Consider the following 19932-nt stretch of genomic DNA (forward strand, 5'->3'; position numbering starts at 1 on the left):
AGACACACTTTTAGCAATAAGCCATTAGATAGATTTAACCGTAGTAAAATCATATGTATTTTTATGCAGCAGGTTACCTATAAAATTTCATTATTTTATATATTGAATATATTATTTTCTTAACAGAACAGTTTAATTTTAATAAAAATAATAATTTTATTGGAATTATTATTAGTAGTATTAGTAATTATTATTTATTATTACTCATTTTGTAATAATCATTATATATATATTAGCAGCACTGACAAAAGATTATTCTATCATTATTATTATTATTATTATTATTATTATTAACAGTGTGCAGTGTGGCTTCTCCAAACATATTTTTCAAAACTATTTTAGATCTTCTCTTCTTTTTTTAGAAAACAATTTTATTTTAGGATTGATAGTAATTTTGTTGAAATTATTACAATTCATTTTTATTATATAGTGTCATATTTTATCATATTGCTGCAGTAAAACAAACTATTTACTGACATTGCAAATATATGCACAATTGAACAGATCAATTGAATATTAATATAATAATATCTTAAAATGATATATAATTAATGGCTGATCAGATTTTTCAGTATTTTGTATCTTCTCTTCTTTTACTATATGTGTAGAATTATAGTAAAATAAAATTAATTTTATAAAAAGTAATTTCGTTTATATACATCTGTGTGTGTGTGTGTGTGTTTTAGAAAATAAGATTCACTATTATTAAAGTTTCTTCCTTTAGCTATGTAATGTGTGACTAACGGTGCTTCTCTGTGTTTATCAGGGCGATGGGGAACCTTCAGCAGTCTCTGGTGTGTTTTGAGAAGCGGTTGGTGGTGGCTCATGAGCTGGGCGAGTGTGGGGGGAAAGCTCAGGCGTACGGAGAACTGGGCAGCTTGCACAGCCAGCTAGGTAACTACGAGCAGGCCATCTCCTGCCTGGAGCGGCAGCTCGCCATCGCCCGCGACACACAAGATCGACTGCTGGAAGGTGATGCCAGCTGCGGCCTGGGCGCTGTGTACCAGCTGATGGGCGAACACGACACAGCCCTTCAGTTTCACCAGCTGGACCTCCAGATCGCAGAGGAGACGGGCAGCAGCAGCTGTCAGGGACGGGCCTACGGGAACCTGGGAGTCACTTACGAGTCGCTGGGTAATTTCGAGCGTGCCGTGGTGTATCAGGAGCAGCACCTGAGCATTGCAGCGCAGACCAATGACCTGGTAGCCAAAACTCTGGCCTACAGCAGCCTGGGACGAACACACCACGCTCTGCAGAACTACTCACAGTCCGTCATGTACCTGCAGGAAGGTAAGATACTACAGAGGTTTAGTGAGAAAACCATATCAAATTCAAATTAACAGTATTATTCAGTTGCTAAGGTATTTGGAATGTTATTGTGTGGTTGCTAAGGTGGTTGTTTACAGTCACAAGTCAAAAGAGTCTTTTTGATATTTAAGGCTGGTTCACACGGCAGGATAATAAGGCAGATTTTAGCCCCGATTCACCCCTTCCGACAATCTTAGGATGCTCTAAATACCGTAAAATAATCTGATCAAATATTCCTGCCGTGTGTGGTGTGTTAAGACTGCTCTCCTCTGCTCGGAAGAATGTCGGGACCGCTCCGATCTCAAATCGGGGATATCCAACATGTTGGATTTATTTGGCCCGATTTCTTCTCGTGTGTGGTGTCGCCCCAGGACAAACAATCACGCAGCCTGTGGACTGTGGCGTGTAGCCAATCAGAAAGCTCTTTCACCATCGCCTTTTCTTGTTTTTCTTATGTTTTTTTCCGTTAAAGCACAAACTATGGCCACTGCATCCTCTTCATCAGCCATGATTGTTTACTCTGAAGTCACGTTTGATCTCGAGGGATTTTGCGAGATTTCCCATCTTACCTGGGAATGCTCGGGAGTCAAATCGGTTCGTGTGTGATGTGTTGATATTGCCGTGTGGCTGCACACCACACACTGAACGACCAAAACTGTTAGACCAGTGATTTTTTTTATCGGCGTGTGTGGGGTCTCTCAGGTTTGGAAAATCGGCCGACAATTTTAAAATTGTCCCGTGTGAACCAGGCCTTAGTCGAGTCAGGATTCCATCCACGTATGTTTATGCAAAAAGTGTGATTTAAAAAAAAAAAGGCTGGATTCAACATAACCTTTTATTTTATGATTTAATATTTTCACCCAGACCGTTTCTCCATTTAGCCATTTCTCAATATGCCGCCTTGTCTGTGAAACGGCACCCAAAAACCTGTGTAATTTTATAAATATTACTGTTAAAGTGTCATGAAATGTAGGTTTAAGGGTTTTTCAGGCGAGAATATAATTGTTTAAGACATTTGCCACTGGCTCTGTAGTGATAAAACATGAGAAACAGTTTGTTTTGGGTTGGCTATATTTAACAGGCATTCGTGGTCTCATGAATCTATTATTTGTTCCTGGTCATATAGTTTTTGCTGAGCACAAAGTTATGTTTAACTTTATTTGGTTTGAACCTTACCATAGTACAGCGCAAACATTGTAGCACATGTTTGACTGTCTTTATTTCTTCCTATATAAGCCTCACTTTTACAATGGCTATTATTGTTCATTAAAACTTACATTTACAAAAAAAGAGGCAGAGTTGTGTTTATTGTCCTATCTAACAAATAGGAGCTTTTCAGTTACCCTGGGTTATTTTTTATCATCAACTGCCTCTCTTACATGTGGGATCCCACAAGGCTCCATTTTGGGACCTACTCTGTTTTTATTGTACTGTATATGCTGCCAGTTGGATCTATCTTTAGTAAACATGGTATATCGTTTCACTGCTACGCTGATGATACGCAGATCTATGTACCTGTAAAGAAGAAAGGCAACTTTTTAGAACCTCTCCTCGCATGCTTAAAGGACTTGAAGACATGGTTGGCTGTGAATTTTCTGCACTTAAATAAAAGTAAAAACGAAACTATTGTTTTTGCAACCTCCAATGCATCTGGGTCTACTAAGATTGATTTAGGCCCTTTATCTATCTATGGTAAATCCATGGTAAAAAAAAATGTTGGTGTAATTTTTGATTATGCCTTGAAATTTGATAAGCAGATCAATGGTGTTGTTCGCTCAGGGTTTTTTCAACTAAGAACACTGGCAAAAATTAGACCATTTTTATCCTTTTGTGATTGTGAAAAAGTGATGCATGCTTTTGTGTCTTCCCGTTTGGACTACTGTAATTCCCTGTATATAGGTATTAGTCAGTCCACCCTTTCACGACTACAGATTATCCAAAATGCCGCTGCAAGGTTGTTAACTGGTTCTCCGAAACAGGATCATATCACTCCCATTTTGTTATCTTTGCATTGGTTGCCGGTCCATTATAGAATTGATTTTAAAATTTTGCTGTTTGTTTTTAAATCTTTAAACGGCCTTGCTCTATCTTATATTTCAGATCTGTTACAACCGTACACTCCATCAAGGTGTCTTAGGTCTTCTGAACAGAAACTTTTGATTGTTCCTAAGTCGAGACGCAAACAGTGGGGGGACCTTTTGCAGTAGTGGCCCCAAGGCTTTGGAATAGTTTACCTTTACTGATAAGAACTGCCTCCACACTGGTGTCATTTAAGTCCTTTTTAAAAACTAATTAATTCTCCCAGGCTTTTTTGCAAAATGCTATTCAGTGATATTTTGTTATGTGTGAAATGTTTTTGTGTATATGTTGTTTGCTTATTTATGTTTTTAGAATCTGTACAGCACATTGGTCTTGCCTTGCCTTATTGTCGCGTTTCATCGTGTATCGTTACTTTCCAGCATACACCACGCCTACCAAGTAAGGGTACTATTGGCAGTGGAAACGCAAGCCTGATCAGGGTTACCCGTACCGAATCGTACTGTACCGCTCAGTGGAAACGAGCCATAAAGTTGTCGTGAAGTTGTTGATTGAGGTTTAAATGTGACATTTAAACCTCTGAAGCTCATGTTTACACACTCAGAGAGACATCTGGTGCTTCGCTCCCACAAGAGGACATTGAGATTCAGCTCATTTGTTTGGCTTCTGGTGCCACTCTGAACCGGAGCGTGTTATCAATCGAGCCGTATGTCGCTATAATAATCCCATTTGAGGCGTATTCACAGACAGAGCGCTCGCCCATACATGATGAGACTAGAAGGGTTTGTAGTTGAATTACTGGTTACTGGTCTTTCTGAAATGACTTTGGGAAGCCGTCAGGAACAAATCAGCTCACGGGCGGCCATTCGCTCAGACGGTGCTCTAATCACCTTCATCCAGGACTTTGACAATTACCTCACTGAGAGAATGGGAAAAGGCCAGAGAGTTGCGTATCCCGCCTCACAGGATCTACACCAAAGGCCACCGCGTCCCTCCGCGACAGCCAATTAACTGAGAGCGGCCCCCGAGCGAGCGGCAGACATGAGGAAAGATTAGAGTTGTGTAGAGATGGACACGTGTGTGCAGATGAACGCTAGAATGTCAGGTGCTGCTCGTTGTGTGTCCCACTGAAGGGGATTGATGATTTATATATACATATTTTTACTTTTATATTTTTTATTTATTTTATTTCTACACTTCTTTTACAATTGACTTTATTTATACATATTTTATTTATTATTTTATTTATTTATATAAATTTTTATTTATTTTATTTTTGTTTTATTTCCGTTTGTAAAAACGGCAGTAAAGAAATTAATGCAGACAAATAGACAATATGACTTAACAAAAGCCATTTTTATTTTTGCAATTAACATTTACAGTTAACAAATTTTTTTATATTTCTGTTTGTATCTACATATGTTTTTTTTATAGTTTCATTGTATTTATTTTGTATATTTATATATACATCTTTTACATTTTTATTTATGTACAATGTACTTTTTTATTTGATATTTATTTTTATTACATTTTTTATATACATTTTATTTTACATATCTGTTTGTTTTTTTAGTCTTCAAACTACACGAGCGCTGTCTTGCTCTCTCTCTCTCTCTCTCTTTCTCTCGTGCATATTAATCAAAATCATTAGACACGATATAAAAAGGGCGGAACGCCAAAGTTTCACGTGGAGCATTCAGAGATTTTTTTTCTCTCCATGACAGGCTGCTGGCTCCCACTGTTAATTTTTATTTTTTTTGGAAAAGCACTCTCTGTATTAGCTTAAAGCCCTCAAGTTTACACTGGTTACTGTATTTTTTCAATTGCTCTAAACAAGTATTTTAGGTGACCTTTTTATTGAATGCTAGACATCAAGTTGTTGTTATTTTCACCTGAAATAAGAACTTTTTTTCAGTAAGCTAGGCCCTATGTGTTCAGTAAGCTTGTTTCAGTAAGTTATGTGTTTTCAAGGCTTCAAGGTTTTATTGAATGCTGTCTCTATACAAGTGCAAAGTAATGCATTCTTAGTCAGTCTTTTATTTTGTAATTTTAAGAGCAATAAACATATATTGCAATGTTAAGAAATTCATGTTTTTTTCATTCAGATATGTAAATCAACATGTATAAATCGTTAGTAGTCAATTAATGGGGAGATAATTGAAATCGAATTGGTCTGGAAAAATTAATCGTTAGATTAATCGATGCACCGAAAAAATAATCGCTAGATTAATCGTTTAAAAAATAATCGTTTATCCCAGCCCTAATTTAGATGTATTTTCTTTCTTTCTTTTTTCTTTTGCTACACATTTTTATTTCTAAAACCTTTATTAAATGGTTGTTGCATTCAGTTCAGTGTGACACTTTGGCTATACAAATAAGCTTGCATTTTATGAGTGAGCCCTAGTATGTGAAACATAGAATATAGCATGCAATGATCATCTCAGATATAAAAAGTTATTGCACATTTATAATCATTCAAATCCAACCTTTGGCGGTATAATGAAATAATGAGCCAATAAACTCACAGTTGATATTGCCATCCATTTATCACACTGTGGGATACAGTAATTCACATAAATTACATTTCAAATAACGTATTGTTTCTAGTGTTGCTGCAGTATGTAGTATGTATTCTGTGTGCATGATGCAAATCTTCTGTGTCCTTACAATAACCTCCTATAATATACAGCCAGAGAATTAGTGTATTCTACAATACAAGACCTTTGATTATTTCATTATCTGACTGCCAAAAGTGTGCTTCCTGTCAGAAATAATGAGAGCGTCTCAAGGATTAAGGTCAAACTAGTGTAAAATAACACTGTTTACCAATTAGAGACATGCTCTCGTATGTATGCATGTATAATTCAGATCGATGCGGTGGTGTAGATGGTGTGTTTTACCGTACGTTTCTTTTGTTTTGAGTTTGAACTTCACTGAGACGGAGGAATCAAAGTGGGATTGAAACGGTGATTAAAGTCTGTGTTGAATGAGAAAAATCATTTCTGAGGCTTTTCTTCAGATCAGTGCCTGATGAGACCTAAATACCAGAGCGTCCCGACAGCCGTGTCAAAGATTGATGATGAAAAACATCAAAACAGAGACAATGAAGAGTAAGGAGGAAGAAAAGACAAGGGAATGTTATTTAAGGATGATTCATTTCAGAGAGCTGCAAATATGAATTTAAATGCTTTCAACCGATTTTAACCACTTCTGGCTTTAAAGTGCTGAGAGTTTTGATTATGCTTTTATTAAAGGAATAGTTCATCCAAAAAAAAAATATATATATATATGTATGTCGTTGCAAACCCATATGATTTTCTTTCATCCTGAGAAACGAGAAGAAATCAGAGAATACAACATATTTTAAAATGTAATTTAGTCCCAGTTAATCAAATGTATGTTTTAATATTTTTGTGGAAACCATGATCCATTTTTTAGGAGTCCTTGATGAATAGAAAGCTCAAAAGAGTTGCATTTTTTTGAAAACTTTTGTAACATTATAAAAGTGCGTACTGTCACTTTTGAATAATTTAATGCATCCTCACTGAATGAAAGTATTTTCTTCTTTCAAAAAAATGGCATTAGTAGAGTCAAATTAAAATGTGTTTTCACAAAAAAAAAAAAAGAAAGGAAAAAAGACAAAAATTTAGAAATGGAGATCAAATGCAATTTGTGTTCATATACAGTATATTCAACCGTACTTGGTTACCAAATACAGTATGTTTGATTAATCAACTACTTCAATGGCATTTTTATGACTATTTTTGTCAAATCAGTGTTGTTAAAATAAACACAATATTGTCTGTTTTTGCTCAGTTTTGCCAATTAACTTGAAAGCATTAGTTTAAATGTCTGTTTGAATATTGTATATTACATTTAGTCATCTAGCATTTTAGGAATGCTTGATATATGTATGATATTATATTGCCTCAAAGTGAAGACACATAAACTTAAAGGTTTTTTTATTAAATTAAAACAAGTGGCGTAGATCAATAAATGGTTGTTTTCCTGTGAAGTATTAAGTGAAAACTCTTTCTGGAAAGCATTTTTCTGTGTGTTTTGTGTCTCAGGTCTGCGTCTAGCGGAGCAGCTGGGCCGTCGGGAGGACGAGGCCAAGATCCGACACCGTCTGGGGCTCTCGCTGTGGGCCAGCGGCAATCTGGAGGAATCCCAGCACCAGGTACCGTCCACACACACACACACACACACACACACACAGCCAATTTCCTGCAGTCTCCGCACAGATGCACAGGATGCTCATGAACGCTCTTCTTGACAGAACTCCACTGTCTCTGCTTCTTCTAATGATGTGCCAGTCGGCGGATGCATGTGTGTGTGTGTGTGTGTGTGTGTGTGTTTCGGATGTTTGCGCACTTGTCCTCACCGTCGGACTCTTTACTTGTGACTTCATCATTCTGTGAGGCAAACAAAGAGGCCGAATCTTCTGTTCAGGGAGGCGAGCTGCACAAACACACACCCTCTGTATTTAGCCCTAATTGATTCAGGCCTGTCAGCCCAAACCAGACCCTCGTCATCAGCACACACCTCAGCTCAAGGTTTGTTTGAGGAATCGCTGCTCCGCTCCACACCGCTGAAAGTCAACTAAATCTACAGCTAACAGCATAAAAAATTATAATAATGAAATAAACTTTAACTGATATAAAATACTTTTTTAATTATATTTTTTAATTGTACAATGTCAGATGAATATTTCTCATTTTAGTAAATGAATGTACTAAAGTAACTATTATATTATATTATATTATAATATATTATATTATATTATATTATATTATATTATATTATATTATATTATATTATATTATATTATATTATATTTAAAATAGTTCTAATAAAATCAATTGTATTAATTTAATTAGTATTAAAAATATACATTTATATTTCTTTTTTTTTTTTTTTTTTATTGAATTTAGTTTTGATTGATGTACTGAAATAACTACAACCAAAACTGCAATAAACATGTTTAAAAAATGATATAGATTTAAGTTTTTATATATACGCTATTGTTTAAAACCACTGCGGTCAGTAAGATTTTTTCTTTTTTTAAAGAAATGAATACTTTTATTTAGCAAAGATGCATTAAATTTATCAAAAGTGACATTAAAGATATTTATATTGTTTCAAAAGGTTTTCTATTTCAAGTACATTGCTGCTCCTTTGAACTTTCTATTCATCAAAGAATCCTGAATTGGTTCCTACTAAAATATGAAGCATTTTCAGCGTTGATAATAATACATGTTTTTCTTGAGCAGTAAATCAGTATATTAGAATGATTTCTGAAGGATCATGTGACACTGAAGACTGGAGGAACGATGCTGAAAAATACAACTTTGATCACAGGAATAAATTACATTTTAACATTGTATTCACATAGAAAACAGTTATTTTACATTGTAATAATATTTCACAATATTACTGTATTATTGATCAAATAAATGCAGCCTTGGTAAGCAGAAGATACTTTTTTTTAAAAACATTAAAAAGTTGTACTGAGCCCAAACATTTGAACTGTAGTAAATATCATTCAGTTTTTGATGTTTATCTATTCTAGTATAGTTTAACATTTTAATTATCTATTCTAAATTGAAATGCCCATAAATCTGTATTTGATGCCTAATAGATAAACTAATATAAAAAGTTTTTTTTTTTTTTTGATGGAATATGTCTTAGAAAAAAATAGACATGATTATAATGGTATAAAACACATCGAGTAGTAATATAAAGTGTATTTCTGATCTGAATTAGACATCTCTGTTTGTTTTCCTGAAATATTTTAGGCTTGCTTTGTGGACTGCACTTTTCAATCAATAACATAAAACCAGCCTGAGGTCTTACTGAACCCCTGAGATTATTCTTGAGCTCAAAGTGACAGATTTGATTTGATTTCTTTTATGATTTCTGGAGGTCGTCGTCGTCGTCTCAGACAGTGACAGTGATTGTAGTCGTCTCTGTAATCGTCTGCTCGGATCACATTTCATCATGGCCGTCTGGGGAGGAAGCTCTAGATTGTTCCTCTCCCTCACGTCTCGGGTCTCTGGCGTGGAGAAGGAGAGGCTGATCACATATGTGCCGACCGTCTACAGGGAGACGGAAGATTAGAGGATAATGTGTTTAGATCATCGTGCAGCCAGTCTTCTCAATTAGGCAGCTGTGCCATAGGGGAGGGACGTGCTTCAGTTCAGTCTGAAAGAGCGAGAAACCGTCAGAACGGAGTCTGGAAGCAGCTGTCAGTCAAACAAACACGCCACGTGCTACACGATCATATCAGAGACGTGTAGATGGGTGCCGCTTTTGTTAAAACATCCAGATCTCACAAGGAGACATCACTTCGGTGACATTGCTCCTTTGCACCAGCAAAAAAAATAATAATGTTTCAATTCTTTCTCTTGGCTCAGTAAGTGGAAAAAGTGTATAAATATGAGTGATGTTTGCCAATGCAGAACTCACTGCCGCAGTGCCTCAGGCTGTTTTGTCTCTACATAGATCCTCGGGTCATCCAAGATGTACATGAGTTTGTGTCTTCATCAGATTTGGAGAAATGTCTCCAATGGATGCTCTGCAGTGAATGGGTGCCGTCAGAATGAGAGTCCGATAATCATCACGATAATCCAAACATCTCCAGTCCATCAGTTAACATCTTGAGAAGCCAAAGGCTGTGTGTTTGGAAGAAACAAATATATCACAAGTTTTTTTTTTACGTTAAAATGTTGCTTCTGGTTAAAATAGGAGTCCGTAATCAATACAATTGAAGTCAATTTCCTGTTCTCTTCTCACATCAACATTTTTGTTTAGAGCTGTTTTGGACTATTTCCGCTTGTAAATGGTGTTCGATCTGTGCTTATTTCTCTCTTGATCCTTTTTCACTGGAGAAAGCAATATTATGGATAAAGGACTGGAACAGATGGTTTGAAGCTAAAAACATCTTAATAACGGGCTTGTTTTACTAACACCCAGCTTTTGTCTTCACTTCTCCAATGGACTGGAGTGGTGGGGGTTACTATAATGTTTTTATCAGCTGTTTGGACTCTTATTCTGACGGCACCCATTCACTGAAGAGAAGCCGTTAGTGAGCAAGTGATGCAATGCTACATTTCTCCAAATCTGATGAAGAAGCAAACTCAGCTACATCATCTTGGGTGTGAGGGTGTCAGCAAATGCTCATTTTTGGTCAAACTATTACTTCCAAATGACACATTAAAGCTTTAAGTATGTACACACTCCTGTGAATGTGCATTTGTGTTTGCGTTTAAAGAGAGTTTCAGGTCGTAGAGAGGAGAAAATGAAAAGAAACGCGAGTCAGCTGATAGTACAGCATGTGTGTGTGTGTGTGTGTGTGTGTGTTTTGTGAGTGTAGTAATAGTAGCTTTTCATGGCTTTCCTCCCTGGTGACTCAGTTTGGTGTGTATGTGTGTGTGTGTGTGTGTGTGATGTATAGACAGTTCTGGAGCGCTGCAGATTGCAGATGGAGTGTGTGTGTGTGTGTGTGTGTGCTGATGCATTCCGCTCTTAATTGATTGCAGGCTGGTCGTGTTGTATGCTGATGAAGGGCTCTCTGCAGCGAACCCCTGAGAAATGCTGCATTCCACACACACACACACACACACACACACACATGCTCGGACACACACAAACAAACACATCTGGAAGAAAACACATAAATACTCACACATGCAACATCAGGCAGCACTGGGGACGCTACTCCTCAGGACAGCATCACATCTACAGTCCAACACATTCAACAGTATTGTTGATTAGTTTAGCAGTAAAAATATCTCAATACTCTGTAAACAAGACACATTTGCTTGGCGCAGATTGCATAAGATATTAATATTTCTCTTTCGAAGTACATTTTTCTTGTTTTAAGTGTAATTGAATTTAACCCCACTAAATTTAGATTTATTTGTGTGTAAAACAAGAAGCAAATATTTGCCAGCGGGTTGTAAAGAAAAGAAAAAAAATAATTTATAGATGTATTTTATTAAAACAATTTATTACTTTTATGCAATTTTAAGCATGTACGTTTGCTTGTGGAGTTCATTTCTGTTGCTTTAGGAGTATTTACATATTTTATGGGAAAAGAAAGTTAATATTGCTGGCTAGAAATACACTGAGCTATTTAATGAGACAATATCTTGATAAATATGTAATTATTAGCTGATGTGGTTTAATTCTGCAGTAAACTGTTTTTTTTTTTTTCTGGCAAAGTGGCGTATAAATTAAAGGGACTGCATTAACTTTACACAACATAATCAATTTAACTGAAAACACGAGCTTTTACTAAATATTTAGATTAAAAAAGGAAGACTTTGTTGATTGTTGACATTCTTTGTCCCTTGAGTCTTTTATTTAATCATTATATCATATACCTGATCTGTAAATTATGTGTTTTATGTGAATTTTGATTAATGAGTCATTTAATTAAATAGTAATAATTTATAAGATCAGTGACGTGTCAATCATTGTATTTGATCTGAAATATATAAAATCATATTTCATTTATTTAATCGTTTGTTTAATGAATCATATATTTAGTTTATTTATTGTTTAATTGAATAGTGAATCATTTATCTAATCGGTGAATCCTTTTTTTAATTATTGAATCATGAATTTAATCTGTAAATCATGAATTTCATTTATCGAATCATTTTGCCTATTTGATTAGTGAATCATATATTTAGTTAATTTATTGTTTATTTGAATAGCGTATCATATATTTATTTATAATGTATTTTGCAAGTGAATTGTTTATTTCGTCAGTGAATTATTTAACCATTAATTCATATATTTGATCTGTAAATCATATGTGAATCTCCATTTAATGTATATGAACCATGCTATTGAATCAACCAGCTAAAATGAATCAAACATCTCAAAACAAGTCGAGAGGAAAGAGTGCATTTAATTATTGCATGTGCAACACAATGTGATGAAAAACAGCATTTGGTAGCTCATAACTACAATATTTGTCTGCAGCTAGAAAAATGTACATTGAAAGCATTTCTGTTGCATTATTTCAAAATATAAAGTTATAGCATCGCTACTTTTGTTTGTTCTCGAGTCGTACGTCAAGACTGCACGCTGGTTTTCTCCCTGACAGCGTCGGCGAGTCTGTCAGACATACGCTGTGAACGCGAGCTTATCATTAGCCAGAAATACCACATCACTCACACCACACACAAACTCACACTTTCGATCGCTGAACGAGAACCAGACCGGCCGGCAATGGCGCTGTGACTTGCAGTCTCTGTGATTCAGACTTCATTTATTTCCACTGCAAACACAACTGTGGAGACGTCCGTGTGCTTGGATTGGTTTTACGTTGCTCTAAGGCTCGTGTGACAGATAAGTGTTTCATCTCCACTTGCTGTGATGTGAATAAAGGCTAAAGAAACTGGTGTGTTTTATGTGTGGAGGTCTGCTGCCCCCTGCTGTCCTCATCTGAGCACTGCATTCAAATGCACTGCTCTCATTGGGCGTCATGTTTCTCTGTAGCGTGATAACACACATGCCAGTGTTTCTGTGGCAGGGCAGGTCAGTGCTTTTATTATTAACACATGTGTGAGTAACTCAGAAAGTCTTGTTTTTGCCTTACAGCTGTACCGTGCGTCGGCTCTGTTCGAGACCATTCGTCATGAAGCGCAGCACAGCACCGACTACAAGCTGTCTCTGTTCGACCTGCAGACCTCCTCGTACCAGGCTCTCCAGAGGGTCCTTGTCAGCCTCGGTATAAATATCCTCCTCCTATTTCTTCCTGTTTATGTCATACATTATCCATTCAGAGCACAGAACAGCTCATCTGTGTGCATATGTAAGGATTAACGTACAGCTCTTACAGCAAAGTAAAGCAAGTAAATGCTTGTTATGTGGCTACACTGCAACATGTGACTTCTTAATGAAATCATTTTTGACGTTTTTACTGCACTGGCTGATTTTTCACTTGTTTTTAAGTTATATAATATATTTTATGTTGCTTCTGAAGAAAGTTGATGTTTTTTGAGGACTTTTAGATAAAAAATGCCCATTAAAATATGAGTTTTTGTCTTAAAAAACAAAAACAAAAAGACACACCCTCCCCCCCCCAAAAAAAAAAACAAAAAAAAAAACATTTGTGCTGCTCCATATTTTTAAGGGAAACTGATACCTTTTTAGATAAACATTTTTTTTTACAAATTATTATTTTTGAATCAAATAAGATACAAAAAAAGAACCACATTTATTAGAAATATAAATATTTTATAACATTATAATGTCTCTACTGTAAAGTTTATGCATTTTAATGTGTTCTTGCTTAAAAAATAAAATCAATACCTTTCTGAAAAATCTTACTAACCTAAACTTTTTCATGGTAGTGTATATATTGATCTGTTTTTTTTTTTCATATAATAAATGCATACAAAGGCTGGCAAGATCCAAAAAGCATCATGAAAACACAATAAAAGCAGCTCCTATGCTAGTTTTCTGAAGTTATATAATGGCTTTATGTGATGAACATAAAGCATCAATTTTATTTTGGCCCTTATGATGAACAATCATGAAATCCCTGCTTTCTTTGGCCTGCAGTTCATTGCATATGCACTAAACGCTCCGAGACCTCTGGAAATAAAATGAGAAGTGCTTGCATGTATTGATGGGTTTATGAAGACCAGCGCTGACCTCTGACCTCTGACCTCTGCTCAGGTCACCATGATGAAGCTCTGGCCGTGGCGGAGCGTGGACGCACTCGGGCCTTTGCTGACCTGCTGGTGGAGAGACAGACGGGTCAGCAGGACTCTGACCCCTACACGCCCGTGACGGTGGAGCACATCCTGGACACTGTGAACGGGCAGAGGGCCCTGGTGCTCTACTTCTCTCTGGCCGCAGGATACCTGTACAGCTGGCTCCTGGCCCCCGGCTCCGGTAAGACACTCGGGTTCAAACCTCACTAAGGGTTGATTACTGAACTCCCAACATTCTCTTGTTTGAAATTTTCTGGATTCTCTTTCTTTTTCTTTTCTTAATAACATTTTAGTAATCATAAAGCATGCGAAATTAAAATGATAACAATTACATAATTTAACAATAATTTATTTAAAAATGTTTCAAAGAAGTTAAGTTTCTTGCTACTATGAAATCGTTTTAATTTGTTTCTGAAATTATGTTGTTGTTGTTTTTTCGAATTCTGTTTTCTGGTTTAAATTTTTGTATTTTTCCAGTTAAGTTTTAGTAAACAAAAAAACATGTATTAAACAGTTTAACCACAATTTATAAAAAATGTGTGTGTGTGTGTGTGTGTGTGTGTATATATATATATATATATATATATATATATATATATATATATATATATATATATATATATATATATATATATATTATATCATTTTCAATTCTTTCTTTTTTCTTACATTTTCATTTTTTATTATGTTTTAGCAATCATAAGGTATGTTTAATTAATTTTAAGTAAATTAAAAAACTTACATGATTTAACAACAATTTATTTATGTTTAATAAAAGTAAAGCTTTTATCATCCTAATCTTATTTTTTATTCTGTTTAATCCTTTTTAAAAAAATGTTTACTAAAAATTTTTGTCATTTTTTTTTCTAAGTTAAATTTTAATAAACAATAAGCATGTCTTAAACAGTTTAATCAAAATGTATTAAATATTTAGCAAATAAAAATGTTTAGGGCCCTATGAAATCTTTTTATTTATTTATTTTATTTTCAAATAAAAAATTTTTTGACAAATTGAATCCTTCTATTTCGGAATACAATTTTATTATTAAAAAAGAAACATGTCTAAATAATGGAAATTATAAAAAGTATACAATTAAACAACAATTATTTAAAAGTTTGATGAAAATGGAATTTTTATTGCCTTATACCCAAGCCCAACCCCCCAATTTTTCATTTTAATTAATCTAAAATCTATCAGAAAATCAGAAAACTCTGTGTTGTCTTTTTTAATTTTTATATACATTTTTTTTTCTTATTGCAGTTTTATCAGTTGTGTAGGCCTGCTATTGATTTATTTATCCAAATTTTTTGCCAAATTATGTGGCATTTTGCATCAAGTAAATTCAATTTTTATAACTGGATTCAGCTATTCTTTCTATGTTTTCCATGGGAATCGTATAAAAGCCTGCAGTAGTGTGCGATGTGTGTGATGTGTGTGTGTGTGTGTGTGTGTGTGTGTGTGTGTGTGTGTGTGTGTGTGTGTGTGGGGTGATGGAGGTGTCAGACAGACACAGCACACATCTGAACAGTAGATCAGAGCCCGATCCGGAGACACGCTGAGACTCTGTCTGTCTGTTTGAACACAGACCAACACATTTACACTCACAACAGATCAATACGACACACACTGATCTGTGAAACTGATGCCTTTCTCACGTGTAAAGATACATTTCTGGACCATTTTATGCATTTCATTTGACATATGCATCTGGAAGTGTTGATATATAGCATTAAACCATCTCAAGCTAAACCAGATGAGTATTCATTTATTTTTATTTTTTAATAATCTTATTTAAAAAAATAAAATACAGTTTTAAAAGCTTTTAAAATCTGATGTCAGCTATTTTAAGCCATTTACTGGAAAAGTTTGGTTGAACCACATCCTACAACAAAGAAACAATTATTTGATCAAATCTCCATGTCAGGAACACACACACACACACACACGCTCAGTTGATCGGTGTGTCTGTCGCTGTCGTATTCCTCACACCTTCTGTTCCCCGCGGCTTCATTGTGCCGCCTGCGGTTTGGTGAAGCTGGTAAAAAGCTGTGAATTAATGCAAAGCGGCAGTACCACCTGCCTCTGTAATCCCACCCTCACAACCACACACTCCTGAAACACACACTAAGGTGTTACCGTTGTGCAGTTTTTATTTTAATGCTGTTTAATTTTAATACTTATTTAAATTTCAGTTTTACGGACATGCATATATTTAATTATATTATGGTATTTTAAGTTTTTTAATGTTTAATATATGTTTTGTATATTTGTGATGTATTTTTTCTTTAAGGTTTATGTATGTATGTATGTACATATGACATTTTTACATTTTATATTCATAAAGCATTATTTAATTTATATATATATATATATATATATATATATATATATATATATAGTTATTTATTTATGTATATATTTATTTATGTATTGAGAGCGTTTTCAGCATAAGAGTTTATATTACATTTACATTTTGTTAATTTTATTTTATTTTATTGTTTTAAATATATAATAATATGGAAAACTCTGTCTGTGTGTGTGTGTTTGATTTTATTAATTACATTTTATATTATAAATATGTATGTTTTATATTTTTATTTGTTTATCCCCCTTTTTCAGATTTTATATTTGTTTGCTCATTTTTTATTTATTTATATGTATTTATTGATTATGTTTTTTATATATATATTTATGCAACATACTTATAGTTTCAGATTTTTTTTTTTTTTATAAAAGACTTATTTTAAAAATATTTTAAAATCATTTCTATTTTAGTTTTAGTATACTGAGAGACCCTGGACATGCACACATCTTCATCTCTGTGGACTTGAAGCTCATTTATTTATTCCAACGTCGGCGTTTTGTAACAGAAAGACAAGCTCATGCAGTAAAACAGACGTATGTCTGAAAGCGTGGAGTGCTTTTGCTCATTTACAATAATCACCTAACAACATTTCAGCCTCTCGCAGGAGAGCGCTGACCTTGCTCGTGACTCTATACATTATTCTAACTTCATTATTACCCAAAGCATGTGCGTTGTGTCTGAACCACTGACGCTCTCAGGAGTTTGAGAGCATTCGGTCCAGTCTGGACTCTACTGGATGATCGTCTTTTACATCTGACCTTTAAGTTTGATCATTTAAAGATTGAACTTTACCATTTGTGAAATCAGAAAGCTCTTATAAAACCAAACCAGCAGCAATATTCACCATGATCACCATTATCTTCCAGATTTCATCTCTGCTCTCCGTCTCACAGGTATCCTGAAGTTTCATGAGGTGTATCTGGGCGAGGGCGGGTCTGATGGCAGTACGTCAGACTTCCAGGAGGGCGGCGGTGGCTCTGTGCCCGCGGGTGGCAGCTGTGGAGGCTCGTCTCTGGAGCAGCACATCAGTAACGCTCGGGAAGCTCTGGGTGTGGATTCATACTACAGCAGGTGAATGCTTCAGTCACACAGCCTCCATACACACCGCTGCTACATTCTGTTGTCAGGTCACCTTTTATGTTCCATTCATTTATTAAATATATTCAAATCATTTCTGACTGTTATTTATGGTTTAAAAGGAGTTTCTCAACTGATGTATTCTGATGATGTAATCTAGGGCATTGCTTGGTTGTTGCTAAAGTGTTTTGGGCTTTGCTAGGTTGTTGCTAGGGTATATTGGATGTTAGGCTGTTGCTTGGTGGTTGCTAGGGTATACTGGATGTTTGTTTGGGCATTGCTAAGAGTTTGCTACGGTTTAATAGGGTGTAATAATGTTGCAGTGTTGCTAGGTGGTTTCTAGGGTGTTCTTAATGTTTGTTAGGGTGTTGCTAGGTGATATCAAGGGTTCACTGAATGTTAGAGCATTGCTAGGGGGTTGCTATGGTGTTCTTATTGTTTGTTAGGCTGTTGCTAAGTGGTTTCTAGGGTGTTCTGTTTGTTAGAGCATTGTTAGGTGGTTTCTAGGGTGTTGCCTGGGCGTTGCTCATTATTTAAAAAAACTAAATAACAATATAGTACAGTATTATTTATAATTTTTTGTAATGTTTAACCTGTTAACTGTCACTCACATTTGTGAACAGAGACTTGAAATCCAACCTACATTTTTATAATTCATGTCTGAAAACATTTTGTAACATGACTTTGATGTACTATTTTCATGGTAATGCAATGTTTGAATTTAAAATGGGTTTCAAAGGATGAATTTTTAGATTTTAAGTTTTCAAGTGATATATAATTTTCTGATGATTTCTAAAGTGTGATCGAGAAAAAGGCAACCAAGACTTATTTTTTTTAGACAAAGGTCAGAACTCCTTTTATGATTTAGGTTTTTGAGGTGCAGTATTGCCATAAATTAATCTATTACTTTTCCTACATAATTTTTAAAAAAGATTGGTAAAATATCTATTTAGGAGTCTTAGACCTTTCCTACAATATATTTATAGTCTGTCATGATTAGATTAGGAGTTAATTGTAATATAGTGAAGTAAACGCAGGCAGCCCACCGAGGGGCCATGTGGCATTTAACAGGTTAAACTTTGCAAATATATTTTCACAAAACACTGTATAACATCATGTTACACCCTTTGATCTTCTTATTTGTGTAAATGAACTAAGCAGCATTTTGGTAAATCTCTCTGTTTCTGTTTGTTTTATGGTTTTATAAAATATGGATGGCTAGGTTGAAAAGCGAGACTGAAGAATATGTTTTTCCCGACTAAAATGTTACAGTAGAAGTGCCGCAGAGCGCTGCTGTGTTCATGTTAGTGTGAATGTCTGCATCCTCCTAAATATACCCTGATGGATGCAGTCCTCGGTGTGCACGTGTGCGCGCTCATGCCCTGCAGGAAGCACATCTCAGCGCTCACCGATGCTGTCATGCGCCGCGGCAGGACTGGAGGCCACAACGCACTGATCTCTGGCTCTGTGCCGCTAACCGGGTGGCAGCTGAAGAGTCACTCACCTCTCGCATGGAGGAAGCAGTGCTGGTGTTGAGTTCACTCTGACATGCAATTAGCTGAAGACGCTGGCAGGTTTGGAGAAAAAGCAATGCAGAGAGAAGGACGGCAGAACGTCAGGAGCTCTTGGTGTGAATTAAGCAGCAGCCTGAAACAAAGGGCATTATTCTACACTCGTGGAGAGCTGCCGGTGCCAGTGCATTAGTCACTAGAGGTTTGATTGCTTCTCCCAGAGAGCTCTGCGCTCATCCCTGCCCATTAAAGGATAATTTAACGCTTTACTGAGGGGCTGCGAGCAATCTTTTCCACTTGGTTGGGTGCAATATGCCACCTTTGAAGACCCCATTCATTGTGCAGAAAGAAAGAGGCACGAACATGAATTGTGATACCCACGACCGGCTGCAATATGAGCGATTATGGCTCGTTTAGCAAGACCTCTTCCACCCTTTAGTTAAGACAAATCCATGTGTGTTGATGACTGTAGATCCGCTCGTGAGATTAATGCACGGATTGTTCACATAACTGGTGTTTGCTAATGCAAAACCCACCGCCACGAAGGGTGGTTGCCAGGATGATACTATGATAGCCTGTTTTCACCTATGAGTAGAAAATTACAAAAAATGTACAAAAAAAATTTATTTTTATTATTATAATTATTATTATTATTAATACATGTATTGTTATTATTATCGTTATTATTATTATTAATGTTTAAAAGAACTGAGAATATTTTTTCAAGTTTTTTAGGCGGGATAAATTGAAAGAACAGCATTGTTTGTTACATTTGTTACAGTTACATTTATTTGTTACATTTATATTATTTACACCAAGCTTTTGAATGGTATAGTATTGTATATTGTTATTGAAACTTCATAATGTTTCACTTCATTATACATTTAGTCGGGAATT

The 19932-nt window shown here is 35.4% G+C and overlaps 1 protein-coding gene and 1 long non-coding RNA gene across 4 annotated transcripts in view; one reads left to right on the top strand and one right to left on the bottom strand.

Annotated features, from left to right (window-relative positions):
* Positions 1-19932, top strand: part of LOC113110183 (tetratricopeptide repeat protein 28-like) — a 265529-nt gene that overhangs the window by 227041 nt on the left and 18556 nt on the right. For all 3 annotated transcript variants that reach the window (XM_026274227.1, XM_026274228.1, XM_026274229.1), the window contains 5 exons: positions 767-1290; positions 7416-7525; positions 12961-13090; positions 14044-14262; positions 17341-17518. In XM_026274227.1, the coding sequence (XP_026130012.1) occupies positions 767-1290; positions 7416-7525; positions 12961-13090; positions 14044-14262; positions 17341-17518 (1161 nt within the window). The remainder of the gene's footprint in view (positions 1-766; positions 1291-7415; positions 7526-12960; positions 13091-14043; positions 14263-17340; positions 17519-19932) is intronic.
* Positions 9080-12953, bottom strand: LOC113110184 (uncharacterized). Its single transcript, XR_003293093.1, has 3 exons — positions 12552-12953; positions 11033-11085; positions 9080-9549 (listed from the first exon to the last, which is right to left on the bottom strand). It is a non-coding gene; the product is annotated as an uncharacterized LOC113110184 (long non-coding RNA).

This window comes from Carassius auratus, chromosome 10, assembly GCF_003368295.1.
Source record: "Carassius auratus strain Wakin chromosome 10, ASM336829v1, whole genome shotgun sequence".
Taxonomy (NCBI): domain Eukaryota; kingdom Metazoa; phylum Chordata; class Actinopteri; order Cypriniformes; family Cyprinidae; genus Carassius; species Carassius auratus.